Source organism: Apteryx rowi, unplaced genomic scaffold (assembly GCF_003343035.1).
Source record: "Apteryx rowi isolate R43461 unplaced genomic scaffold, aptRow1 scaffold_514, whole genome shotgun sequence".
Classification (NCBI taxonomy): domain Eukaryota; kingdom Metazoa; phylum Chordata; class Aves; order Apterygiformes; family Apterygidae; genus Apteryx; species Apteryx rowi.
The window spans coordinates 427687-442368 of NW_020450777.1; the positions used below are offsets into that span (position 1 = coordinate 427687).

The window sequence follows — 14682 nt, forward strand, 5'->3', positions numbered from 1 at the left end:
GTTAGCCTTAATTATATTGAATTACATCTACGAGGATTTCAGCTACTGACTAGCTTTGGCTTTTGTAAAGGATCATAGAGATTGATCTGAGGCAATTGATTACAAATGTCTGTGAACAAGGAACTTTCAGCCTCACAGATATATTTTCTACAAAGAAAAGAAAATAGTTGCCTTTTAAATTCTTCTTGGGTTATTAGTCCGAAGTTTAAACCTAATTCTGGTTGCCTTCATTAATCAAAACTGTTCAAGAAAAACATCAATTCCTTCAACTCATCAGTGTACTGGTTTTTAAAAGAAATCATGTTCTTTTTTGTAATTCTTTTTTTTTAAGTGTATTAGACTCGCAGGATGAAAACTGAACAGTCAGATTTTCAAAGGAACTCAGCTTCTAAAAGCTCCAAAAAGCTGACCAAATTTTTAGAACTGAGCTTAAAAAGAATTTTTAAAGCCAATCTTAAATACAGAAGAAATGTTAAAATTCTTAAAAATAATAAAATCTCATGAAATATACTGCAGTCACTCCTTCTAGATAACATTTCATTTAGTATCTAAACATCGTGCACAGTTTGACATAAACCAAGCATTTCCTTGTTATTACAGATGTATATAAAAATGGCCTAGATATATGCATAACAGAAAATAGTCATGGACTTTTGTGATGAAAACTTTTCTCTAATTCTTATTTAGCTAATGTAACTTATTTATTTAGCTTATGTAACTAATGTAATATTTCCCATTTTCCAAGTAAACCGATTATATAACTATGGCTAAGATAATCATAATCCAAGTGTTCAGAAAGGCATCAAATGTAAACACTGGAGCTATTTCTTAAGAACATTTCTTCAGAATACCGTTGATCTGACTGCATTTCCTTAAGAGCTACTATCTGGCCCAAACTTCAGCGTGTGACACCCATTCATCTTTACACATCTCAAATGAATACCTGAACATAGAGAACACTGCTGCATCAATACAGGTTATTAAATTCAGTTTTCTATTGAGACAGATGAAACATAAAACAGAACCTGCATTACAACATGCCCTCTTCTCACCATTTACATCTCCATGTGCATAACGGCTAGTCACAGTTTCCTTTACAACAAATTGTTTAATCAAAGAGATGAAATGGAGAAATCAAATATGCATATAAAAATCAGTGGCTTCCATCAGAACCAAGTACAATTTACCAAATTAATGTTAAACATCAACTGAAACTGTTTTAACAGTCTCTTCAAATCTGATGCCTGTTAAGTGCTGCAGCAGGATCACTCAAATTATTACCTAAACTACAAGGCTTCAAAAAAGAGGAGAGGAAAGAAAGTAACATAAGAGAGAAATTACAAATTCTGTAAAGGGAAAAAGAACCACTGCATAACGTCAAGCTTTGGTTGGGTTACACAAAGGGGGAGCAGGCTGCCATGCAAGTAAAGGAGATCCTGCCATGAGAAACTCAGTGGAATTTTAATGTTCTCTCTCTCCCCTCTCCCTGTCTTTTATCCTGTAACAGTTTCATTTAACATGTAGCAATGCCCAAACATAATCTGCAGATGCGCTTCACTCTCAAAACATCTGGATGTTCTAAAAAGAAAATATTTTACACTAGAAGCTTATCCATTGTATAGCAAATGTTTTCAGAAATAAATTATAATTTATAATTTTCAAATGTTTTCACATTTCAAAGCCACGTAAGGAACTTTATAACTGAGAAAGTGACGATTTATAGCCAAGAAAAAGCAATTCAGTACTAAACATCAGTCTTGGTCTTTGTTTACTCTGAGCTACAGCCTTTAACCTTACAATGACAAAAAGGATTAGTTCAGTAGGAAAGGTGGGAAACGTAAGCAAATTGTATATAACATCTCATTCTCAGGAGAGATGTGGGCACTTCGTATTCCATGTCAAAATATATTTGTGGGCAGGTGGGCAGAGAGGAACCTCATGAAGTTCAACAAAGGCAAGTGCAGGGTCCTGCACCTGGGGAGGAATAACCCCATGCACCAGKACAGGTTGGGGGYTGACCTGCTGGAAAGCAGCTCTGCSGAGAAGGACCWGGGAGTGCTGGTGGACACCAAGKTAASCATGAGGCAGCAATGTGCCCTTGTGRCCAAGAAGGCCAATGGTATCCTGGGGTGCATCAGGAAGAGTGGTGCCAGCAGGTCGAGGGAGGTGATCCTCCCCCTCTACTCAGCCCTGGGGAGGCCACATCTGGAGTACTGYGTCCAGTKCTGGGCTCCCCAGTACAAGAGGGATGTGGCACTACTGGAGCAAGTCCAGCAAAGGGCTACAAAGATGATTAGGGGACTGGARCATCTCTCTTATGRGGAAAGGCTGAGAGAGCTGGGCCTRTTTAGCTTGGAGAAGAGAAGGCTGAAAGGAGATCTTATCAACGTGCACAAGTATCTGAAGGGAGGGTGTCGAGAGGATGGGAGCCAGACTCTTTTCAGTGGTGCCGAGTGAGAGGACACGAGGCAACGGGAACAAACTGAAACACAGACARTTCCATCTGAACATGAGGAAAAACTTTTTCACTGTGAGGGTGACAGAGCACTGGAACAGGTTGCCCAGAGAGGTTGTGGAGTCTCCTTCTCTGGAGATATTCAAAAGCCACCTGGACACGATCCTGTGCAATGTGCTCTAGGTGACCCTGCTTGAGCAGGGGGGTTGGACTAGATGATCTCCAGAGGTCCCTTCCAACCTCAGCAATTCTGTGATTCTGTGATTTCTCAATGCAAGTTTATGACAGAACCATTTTGATAATTTGATAAACTGCAATGGTTCAATTTTCTCCAAATGGTTTAATATTTTTTCAATTACTGAAAAAGTCATTACCATTACATCAAGGTTTTTCTATCTTTCTTCTAAAAGTAGGATTTTAATATCAAAACAGTGGACCATCATGGAAGAAATACATTACTGATCCTTTGAAATGCACAGTCCCCACAAACATCAGAAAACATTAAAGTCAAGAAACCAAGCCAGTCCCTCTAAGTAGTAGTAGTAGTAGTACCAAGTAAGTCTGTTGGTTGAAAACAGAAATCAATGAAAGGCACGAAAAAGTTGAAAGCACATTTTTTTGTGTGTTCTCAGTACATTTTCGAGAAAATATTACTGCTGAAAAAAGTCAGCTAGTATTTTCAAAAATAGGGTGAAATCAGGTTCCTAAATCAATAACCAGATTCCTAAACAGGTGGCCTGATCTTCAAAAGGACTAGTCATTCAGAAGGTCCCTTTTTTATTGGCAGAAAAGCCAGTAATTTATGGGGGAAAGCATTGTTTTGTCCTTCTGAAAAACTTGGCCACTTGCTAAGGGCTCTGATGGAGCAGAGGGGCAGGTTTCTGCAGGATGGTGCCTGTGACACCTCCTGCCCAAGCAGCGCAGCCCACCCTCACGCCCGGCCTCTGGCCTCCCCGGCAGGACCAGCTTGTGGTGACAAGCAGCCGCTGAACAGCTGTAGCTCACCATTACAGCCAGGCCCATTAAAGGAAACACAAATTGGGGCCAGTTTACGTAGATTACTCCTTCCAAATATTTCTGGTACCTAGACTATAAATTACAACAGGTTAGAGGCTTGGAGGGGGAAGAGAATTGGGAAAAGAGGGCAAGGAGGCACGTCACCTCGGGCAAGCAGGTACTTGTGCACTCAGCACTCTCCTTTAACAATATTACACTGAATCTCAAGCCACCTATCATGGCGTTATAATAAAACCAAAGGTTTTTATACTGAATCCAGTATGTATTTATTTTGACTCATCTCTGCCAAATCTTTATGAATTATTAGTACTGATGTGTAATGCAAGAGTCAGAGCACAAGTCCTAAGCTTTTGAATTTGTTAGACAAATTTTGAATAGAAATAAGTGGGCCGGTTTGGATAAAATAAGAACCTCCTCCACATGACGCCTTGCATTTCTTAGGAACAACCCCTTTCCAGGCATGTTTGGACAGTGATTTCTTCCATTGCTATTTACAGCTACAAAAGTCCACTGAATATTTCCTGAGTTTATGCAGCACACTTTCCAGCTGTCAAGATGTGAAAAGATAAGGGGAAATTATTTTTAAACTATAGCACAAGTGTATTTTAATTTTTATTCAAATTGGAAAAAGAAAAAAGTGCTCAGAGAAAGCCATGATGCTTTTTAGAATACTCTTTAAAACGGTATTTCACACAATTCAATGGCTTTCTGTTTTAATTTAAAAAGAAAAATCATCTTTATGCCCAGAACAAAAGATTCTGAGGATTTTCAGGGAAAAATACATCTTCTGGTTAATGTGTTAAAAATACAGGGTTAAACTGAAAATCAGTTATAATCATAACAAAACTTCCCCGTAAGAGAAAAATATCTAAAAACCATGTTCTACCAATATGCAGATTAATCTCATCTGGAACCATATATAACTACAACTAACCCACTAAAATACTTCAATCATAGCTCATGGTTCTGCCATCGCATCCCATCAGGAGAGAATCCCTGTGGTGCCTGTGCATCACTTCTGCTATAGCTGCAGTTCCAGCCAAGCCCAGAGTAGAAAGGAACATGACTGAAGAACTGCAGTTTTAATGGTTTGTATATATTTGTATGTAAAAGATTCAGGTTGCAATTTAGTCATGGTTTTATATCAATAAAAATGAGTATAAGAATTTTGTTGGCATTAAAGCACTATGAAATTACTCATGTTCAATTACTTGTGAGAAAATATTCTGTCTCCTCTATTACGTGAAAATATTTCCTCTTCCAAACTTCAACAAATCTCTATCTATCCTCACATTCTGATAAAGCACAGCCAGGTACATTTTGCCATCTTTTTAGCATGCACTGTAATATTTAATAAGACATTATCATTTTGTCAAAAAGTTTCAGATATTAATGTAGGTCTTTGTTCTTTTTGACTGCCTAGTGTTACCCCRCAACAGCTTCCTGGCTTGGTGCGGTGTGTACCTGCCTGAATGCTTCTGCCAACAGCGTGGAAGGAGTGACATAAGGGTGGAAATACGGTGTCTGCAAATTTAAAATGTTATGTAGTTGGTCCCTCTAAATACCACAGGAGACATCAGCACTTCCCTGTATCTTCTAAAGAGCATACAAGTGTCTAAGTACGAGATGGTTTGGCAAAAGTATCATAAAAAAGCACTTCTTTATTATTAGAAATCTCCATAAATTTAAACATTCTAGTTCTGCTATTATCTATGTATCTATGAGACTTTATTTTGTTTTTAGGAAAACCTTATTATAACCAATACTAATATTTTACAGTAGTAAGGTACTTCTCATTTGGTGTTGTAAGAAGCACTTTAAAAGCCATAATTTCTTATTGCTCAAGCACATCGAAGGAGAAAACGGTAGCATTTCTTATCTCCTAATTGCTGAAATTAATCGCTTTACAGTTAAGACAGACACTTAAATTTATAGGAAAAACCTGCAAAAAGACCCTAGAATTGTTAATTTCCAGTCAACCTCTTTATACATTAAAAACACATTTTCTTTACATAAAATGTCAGAAGTCTCTTTGACAAAGGAGGATTTTTTTTACAAATGGAAAACATCCTCTTACCTACAATATAAGGAAAATAATAAAAAAATGCAGTGAGTCTCTAAAACCTGGCTTTTAATAAAAACTCCTAGCAGACTTTTTAGTGTTTTGAACAATTAATTATTGTCCTAACAACCATTCAGAGTTTAATATTTTTATCTCTAAAATATCTCCACACTGAAACAGTGTAGAATTTCAAAGACACTGGTGTTCAAGACAAGTGCTGAGCTCAATCCTGAAATGTTACCTTCTAGTACAATTCTCATTTGTTACACTGAAATTAGACTTTCAGGAACGCTCTAACCTGAATGAACAAGATCTAAGAAACAACGACCTCATTCGGATCTAATTTAGCGCAGTTAACTTTGAAGTCAGAGTTGCTGAAGATGTATGAAACTGGCACAAGTAGGATTGAAATCAGGTCCCTTGTCTCTTAGAATTTAAAAGTGAGAGGACTGTGACGGTACCTCATTTGCTTGCAACTCTGTTCAGGTAAGACATATACTATTCTTGCAGTAGCACTCAGACATAAATGTGCTTTCTTCTGTCCTCACACCACATGCTACAATAAATTTTTAACTTGCAACAATAGCAAACTGTTTCCAAATAGACTTTATACTARGTCAAAAACTGAACAGTATTGGATTGATTTTAAATTTGCAATAAGAAACTAGGTCCTGMAACCTGTTTGGTAAGTGAGGACCTCTATAACTTCTGTAATGAAAAAGTGCAATTATTCATATTTTTGTAACTGAGCATAACATGACCAAGAAAAGGTTATAGATCCAAGTTTTCAATACACTTAGTGCCAAAGAACAGCAAATTAACCCTTCRTCCTGCACACATCTCTACTCAGACAATCTGTGCTCTGGAGCTTTCAAACAACAATACAGGGACTTTGAAGCACATAAGATCACAGGAGCCCTTCTACCTGCACATTATCTATTTGAATTTCCGTGATAAAAATGGGCATCTACCTAACTATCATGTTCTCATAAAAGAACAGTAAAAGCAAACAGTAAACTTAAGAACTGAACTTTTGACAAAACATAGAAACACATTTGCCTTCTCCAGCACAGATCCCACCCACGTAAGATGTCAGTCACCGTCTGTGCAAAGAGATACTGCTCGCAGGGCACTCTGTAAGGGGGTGGCAGCACGGTGTGCATGCGGTGGCAGCACAGCGCACACGTATTCCTAAACTGTTCACCACTGTCAAAAACTCCACCATGTCCTACTTTATATTTAGAGCAAATTAGAACAATATTTAGAACTATCATGTACCTAGATCTCCTTGGATGAATTCTCTTTTTCCATGCAGAGACTGTGTCTGGCTGGAACGCTAGAGCCTTGGGGATTTGTAAAGGACTGTAGGATGCTCAGGATCCCCGAGGGTGCCCACTCCAGGCACGCTTTGCCTCTGCATTACCTACGCGCTGAACGTGGGTACGACAGCCCCAGGGCACACTGGATTTCCTGGGCAAGCCTCTTCGGACTGGACTGCGGGTGTGACAGTATTGCCACTGGGAATACACAGGCAGTGGTACTGTATGGCTTTCTAACAATATCCGGGAAATCTGTTCACACACAGGACAAGTGTGCAGCACTCATCCCAAGTCTACTACATGGTAGCTGACAAATTTGGGGGGGGGGGGGGGGAGGGCATTCAAACTGGCCCTTGGACCTATATTCCTTAAGAGAAAAATGGCAAACATCTACCTACAAACACAAATTTAAAAAATACTTTAATATTTCCTCATAATAGAATAGACTTAAATTGGACACGCAATGGAGACAGCTTGGACTAATCTGCATATCACAAAAAAACATAAATTCATTTGAAATTTTGTGGATAGTGTAATTCAATGTTCACTTTATTGCAATTAACAACATGACAACTCTTATCTTACAAATCATGTTTCTCACGGCCTTGAAACTGAACCAAGTAAACTGGAATAGTTTTGAGAAAGAACCGGTGAACTTAACAATATAGAACATTTAAAAACTATGATTATGATTTTTTACATTTACTGATTGAGAATCCTTTTTACTGCCTCCTAAAAGTTACAATTTCATAAAACCACTGTCATTTCAAGAATTGTTTTTGCCTAACATTTTAATCAGTTTTGTTCTTTTAGGAGGTATATCTAGTATTTTGGTCCAAAATATATGGTCACCTTTTTTTTGTCTGTAAAATATATTTTCAAACAGAACCACACAGATGGGGAATGCTATCTTGCAGATAAAGCCTTGCACAGCAGACTTGTCTGCTACGCCAGTCGCCAGGACTAGTGACAATGCTGAAAAGGAGACACAGCTTTGGCAGTTCCAGAGATCTGGTATTCACAAGAAGAGAAGAGGAAGGTCCCTTAGACAACTCTGAAAAAATCTGGGGAGTTTTGGATAATTTTGAACAGCTCAGTAAGTGAGAATTGCTTATCCTATGCCCAGAATAAGGCAGAGATCATCAGGTAAATTAGCATACAGTTCTATCATCGATGACAATTTTAACGTGTATGAAGAACTGGGGAAAATTTAATCTGCAAAACATGTCTCATTCTGGCACTTCCTAAGTTTCAAACAAATGATTTTGTAATCTTAATCATGTCCACTTAGTACTGTTTTTGTGCACTGTTTCCTGACCTTTTAAAGAATGACCTGGTCTGTCACACCGGTGGCTCTTCACCCTAGTCCTGCTCTTCCCACCTAGGCAAACTCCCTCTCTGCTCCCCAGGCTGCTGCTGCCAGACCTGCACTCCTTCCTCAGCAAGTCCCAGTTCCCTTTGCCAAAGTTTCCAAGCCCAGCTCAGCTCTCCTGTACTTCTCTCTAAACATCCTTTTCTCAACCACTCACARCTTTTCCCAAACCTTCTCCTTACGTTTCCAATCTGCTGCTTCTCAGCCAAGCTCAGTATACTGTAACCTACAGCTAAGTAAACTCCAGTTCTCACCTTCCCAATTATGCTTTTTAGCTCTGTCTCCTTCACTTTTTCTGTTCTTCCCAAACTACAGGTCACAGGTTCAGTCTACTTGACCTACAAGGTCTGTTTTCCCCTCTTCTGTTTCACTCCAGCCTCAGTAACCACCTCAACCTACTGGTTTCCAGCCAACCAATCCCATTTTATTTTGTAGTTCCTAAACTTTCTCTTCTTGTCAGTCCAGCCTCCTGCAGCCTCTGGAGTCCCACTCCAATATAAAAATTCTCAGCCTAGTTTATGACCTGAATTTCCTGATCCAAATATAGTTGCATTACAAAACCTATGCAGTATCTTAAGAATCTAGCTCTTTTCCTTCTACAGTTGAATCTCCACCTTCAATGGAGAGTATCTACAATATCAGTATCTACAATATGTCTTCATTATTCCTGTGTTTCATACAGCTGTCTACTGGGTGCCTCAGTGATGTTTAGGTGTTCATCAGCTTTCTCTCCTCCCAGTTATAGCTCACAGTTTCCCTCATCCCCTATCTGGAAGAGCCCAGAGCATTCCGAGGCAATGGTTTCTCTGGTCGTTACAAGAAACACGCAGAAAAATGATTTTGCCTGGTCTTCTCCCTGAAGACAGTCAAGATATATTTTCAAAAGTTAAGGAAAGATTACCTTAAGACAGACAGCTACTGAAATGAGATCAGTCCCAAATATTTAAAGTCACAGGCATTCAGTGATAACAGATGTTCTGCCCAGAGCTCTTAACCCATCAGCTGGGCCCTGCTTCTGTTGGACTTGTAGAATGAAAAGGCTATCTTCATTTCTTACATGTATATATATGTTTAAAAAGGTAGTATCAACCTTTTCCTATTGAGGATAAGCTTGAAGAGGTAAACTTGCAGTTCTTTTAAGAGTTTATGGTTATATTTTGGGATAATTCACAATTTTTACAGTAGTTTTGCAAAACCAATGTAGAGGGCTTGGAAAATCTCAGATGTAATTTAGTGAACAGCTACTCCTGCAGCTCTGGCCCAGAATGTTTCTCACAGCTGAGCAGTTGCTAATATTTATTTGCAGATTCTGTGAAAAGATTGGTAAATCCATATAGAAGGAGATGGAGAACAAATTATTCTCTTCTTCTGGAGAGCAAACTATCACTGCATTCAAAATCTCACTCTAACATTGCCACCTTTGTGGCTCTGAGGCTGAATTTTTCATATTTAGCATTACATCTTAGACCAAACAGACTTTGTATGTGGCATAAAAGGACAGCTGAGAATTCCTCAGGTCTGGGGAGCCCTTGTAAGGCAGAAAGCCAGTAATCTGTGGGGAGGGGAAGCCCATTTTTATAAGATGTGTTTAAAATAATTAATTGCCATTTTATCAATTAAGGAAATAATGTATTGCAATACATGGGAGATGAGGTTTTATGTGTTGGATTTCTGTTGGCAGTGTCCATGAAGAAATCACTTACTTACATGAACTCTGAGTGCAGGCTGTTTCACATGATAAGAGACGTTCACAAAAACAAAAAGGAAGATGCAGGAATTCCTGGGTCTAGCCACAGAAGTTGTGAAGGCTGGATCCAGGTGGTGGGAACCCCTCCTCCTCTTCATGCTAGCAGATCTCCTCTCTCCTCCCCCACACCTAGCAGAGGGCAAAGCCCCCAAATMCACTCAAACAAACACTTGCCTGGAGCTACTGCTCCAGGGTTTGAAGAGTGGGAGAAAGCCAGAAGCAGTCAGGCCTCTTCCCCCACTCAGGCAGTTGTTCTCTTTCTCCTCCTTTCTTTCATAGTTAAAACATAAAATTATCTATGTGCAAACTATCATTTATGCCAATTATGGTCACAAAGATTTTAACATTTTTATACATCATCTTTCCTATATGTTTTGTATACTATGTATACAAATAATACACAAATATAATATTTGTATATTGAGTTGTATATTATGTTTCCTACTGTAAATTTCAGTGGATAAACACTTTGTTACTAATCTCCCCAATACCAATTAGCTCTGTTTTCTGCAAGGCTGCTGCTAAGAGTAAAATCATGAATCCCTGCAAGTTGATAGGAATTTTGCTGTTGATTGGGAAGATTAAAGGGGTCAGGATTTCATCATAGGAATTTTATATAAGTGCATATATAAGTCTATTTTGACTCTGGGCCAAATTTCCTTCCATTCTACACTATCCTGCTCCTTACTAATCGGACTCAAGTTGCTGCTATTGACATAAGTAAATCCAGAGTAATTTCACTAACTCTGCTGAATTGTTTGCTTCAGAAACAATGCTGATAATAATAGTAATAACAAATTGTAGCAAATTTTCTAGTCCCAAACCACAATAGCAGATAAACACTAAAACTTTATAAAAGATATTTCCTTTTCCTACCTGTTCATACCTTGAATATTGCTATTAAGGAGCACAAAACATTCATGAGCAYGAGGAAAAGAGGCCCTGGCATAATAATAATAACAGAAAACAAGTTAAACTATTGTACTTTAGACCAACAAGTTACATGAAGGTAAATGATCTAATATTATTAACTTGATTCAACTCATCTAACAGTTTAAATTGATGGTCTCCAATGTTTTCATGTTTCAGTCATACATAAGAACTGTTACCTCTGGATGGGTTGGGAATTATTCCAAATAATCTCAGCTTTTCTTCTGACAATGGAATAACTCCAGCATCATGAATCCTAATAAGTGCTAAAATCAAAATGCACCARAGCCCCATGGCAGAAAGAACTCTCCACTGATAGAAACCACCTCAGTCATTTCAAATGTGTTTTAAAATTTGAGTGGGTTAACTTTACATAGAAAGGTTTTTTGCTACATCAGATGCTCTTTAACCTACAGCAGTCAACATGAAGCTGGCTTAAGCTCTGTATCATGTGCTCTACCTAATTCAACAGAAATGCAGTCATGTGTCCATGCTTGATCCAGATCAAATTTGTACTGATGGGTGACCCAGGGGTATGCAAATCTGGTATTAATAATGGTCATGAAACCATGACTTTGTATGACAGTCCAGCTCTAGATCCTTTGCAATTTAATTAACTTATTTTTCAATAGGCATGGTTTTCCCTTTAACATATCCAAATACTTCTAGTAACAGCTATGTTCTTCTCCATGTAACTCTTTGTGCAATTTGTCATTAAATGTGGATTTCAATAAATGAAACAAAAATCAAAAAAAACCCAACTCCCATCACAACAAACTTAAGACACATTTGAAGAACTGTTGATATGTAACTGCAATCCATTCTACTACATAAAACAGAAATACAAAGGAATGGAAACTGAACCACATCTATATATTGAAATAATCAAAAAAWTAAGAAATCTTACCTTTTTCACTAACACTTTCACTTTCAATCTCTACATCATCACAACTCGTATATTCTGGAGTAGAGGCCAGTTCTTCTTCTGAGCTACTTAATGAGACCTGGCGCATTTTACCTCCCTTTTTTGTTTTATGGGGCTTTGGTGGTGGAGGTCTGACAGATTCAGACTGGTCTGAGCTGAGTGAATCGTTCCGTAACATAGTTTCCATCTTCTCACGTTTTGTTTTCCGTACAGCAGAATTGGGATCCAAATGGTGTTGTTTCCTTAATGAATCAGAGCGCCTCATGTCTGGTCTTTCCAGAGGAATTGGACTCCTCCTAGGTGTAGGAGGGCTATGATTTGTGGTCCTCTGACGATTGGGACTTGGTCCCTGAGCCTCTCGAGTTCTTTCCATAGAGTACGAACGCTGATTTTCCATGGCAGCTCTGCGCTCAGACACAGATCTTTGCCTTGATGGTCGTTCCATCCTCAGCATAGACATCCGGGAATCTTCCATCTCAGTATTTGCCAATGAGACATCACTATGTCTCCGTTCATGACGTGCTCGGGATACTTCAGCATGGATACGCATTTGTTCCTCATATGGTTGTGGCTTAACTGGATAACGAGCCAAATTAGGATCACTTCGGTATCGTGCTTGGTATTCCTCTTCCCTCCGCTGCCTTTCATATTCTTCCCTGTTCTGTACATCCTCCTCCTCTACCGGATACTCCTTGGAACGCCTGCCACTCCTTCTGCTGGAGTCTCTATAATCACCCAGTTCAGGTTCTTCATATAACTGAGGCCCACGCTGCGACCGCCTATCTGAATAATCTGATGGTGACCTGGGCATTGCACTGTCTGATGTAGCATACTGTGAATATTCGTCTCTTTCTTCCCTTTGGTCGTATCTTCTATTCTGATCTCTTGATATTGATGGGCTTCTTTTCCTAAATAATCAGTATAAGGAAAAAGAAAGATTTCTGTCAATATTTCCTGTTGCACAAAAAAACAGTTAATGCTAACTCATACAATGATCAGCCAATGGAAAAAAAAATCAATTCATTGCATTTCTTTCTGAATGTGCTTGCACATTTTCTGCACTAGATTAAAGAGAGCAAGTCATGCTGCAGATCTATTAATAGAGCACAATTTAAGTCAAAACTTTACAGAAAAAATGTTAATATGATAATAATGCATATTCTAAGATACAGAATATAAATGCTTGTGCTATTCTGTAGCCATAATTGCTTTACAAGTACCTCAGTTTTGTAATCCCTGGTAATGATTTTAAGATGATATACCTTGACCATATACTTTTATTTCACTTTTATAATCCCTATAGAAATTAAGGCCAGATAGAAAATTCAGTTAGTCAGTCTGATCTTGTCTGATCCAGTGGCAGCATTTGTCTAAATCACGTAGTCTACATAAACTCAGAAAGCAAAACATTTTTTGTGTTGTATAAGAAAGCAAAGCGCCTCAAGGTCCTGCCAGTCTGAGTCGACCAAGAACTCCTTCTCATCCCTACTTTTGATGATAGTGCTAGTCCAAGCATGTGTGCAAGACACACCAGCCAGGTACCAGAATGGATTTCCTGAACCACATTAAGCATTGACTAACTCTTTGTAATACATCATATCCAGCCATAGATAATTTCTTAGTCCTCAGAAGAATGTGAAAAAAGAACTGTTTATCAACAGACATTCTTTCATGCTTCTGACAAATAATTGACTGAAGCATTCAATTTTATTATAGACAATATTTTAATATGGGAAGTGCCTGGAATACATTATGAATGCTATATATCCTGTTTATTTGATACAGCATTGTTTGCTACTTGGTTAGAAGGGATTAATTAAATAGGGGTAGTGATTTGTAGCAGAAAAAATAGACTAAAGTATCAGACTGTGCCTTTACCAAGCCTTAAAGTATAATGTGCGTGTTAAATGTTACTTCTGGACATGCCCAGTTTGGTGCTTATTTTTTAACCTCAGATGCAGCTGGAGGAGTTACCCACAGGAAACTGGAGCAAAGATCCAAGATGTGGATAAAGAGACACAAAGGCAGCAACTGCTGTGAAGCCTGAATAGCTGCCCTTACATGTGGGGCTTCTCTGGGATGAGATAGGCCAGCTGAAGCCTTAAGCAGTGAAAATACGCATGTGAACCTATTATTGTATTATCAACCCTTTGCTCTTCTTATATCTTATTCTATCTTGCTTTTTAATTTTTTTGTATCCTCACAAATGGCATTGATCCTGAAAAGCAGCCTTKCAGGCAGACAGTGAGAAGATCCTGCCTAGTGGGAGGAAGGATGGGGAAAAGGAGATCAAAGCCCTACTATTACCACCATTGTCTTAGAAGGGATAACGTAAGGAAAAGCTTAAACTTAGTAAAGGGGAGAAGGAAAAACAGGTTCTTCTGAATGCCCAGGAAAGCAAGCCGAAAGGGCTCTGCCTAGCTCCTAGGCAAGAAAATGCTTTTCTCAGAGCCAGATAGGAATTGCAGTTTCTGCTCAGCAAGGGAAGAAAGCCGCTGGCTGAGAAGAGTTTGTGCAGGGGGTGACTGGTAATTTGGCACCCTGTCTTAAGAACCATACCAGGTCACTAAACTGTGCTTGAAGGATTTGGACCCAGTCTGCCTCATAAATATTAAAGTACTTTAGCCTTATAATGGCATTTGCAAATGAGGAAATTAATTCAATCTGGGAGAGCAGTGGATGTTGTCTACCTAGACTTCAGCAAGGCTTTTGACACTGTCTCCCATAGCATCCTCATAGACAAGCTCAGGAAGCGTGGGTTAGATGAGTGGACAGTGAGGTGGATTGAGAACTGGCTGAATGGCAGAGCTCAGAGGGGTGTGATCAGTGGCACAGAGTCTAGTTGGAGGCCTGTA

General features: G+C 38.9%; 1 protein-coding gene across 1 annotated transcript in view; it reads right to left on the reverse strand.

Annotated features, from left to right (window-relative positions):
- RIMS2 (regulating synaptic membrane exocytosis 2) overlaps positions 1 to 14682 on the reverse strand; it is a 403032-nt gene that overhangs the window by 270449 nt on the left and 117901 nt on the right. Inside the window, exon 5 of the mRNA XM_026080279.1 lies at positions 11810 to 12735. Within this exon, the coding sequence (XP_025936064.1) occupies positions 11810 to 12735 (926 nt within the window). The remainder of the gene's footprint in view (positions 1 to 11809; positions 12736 to 14682) is intronic.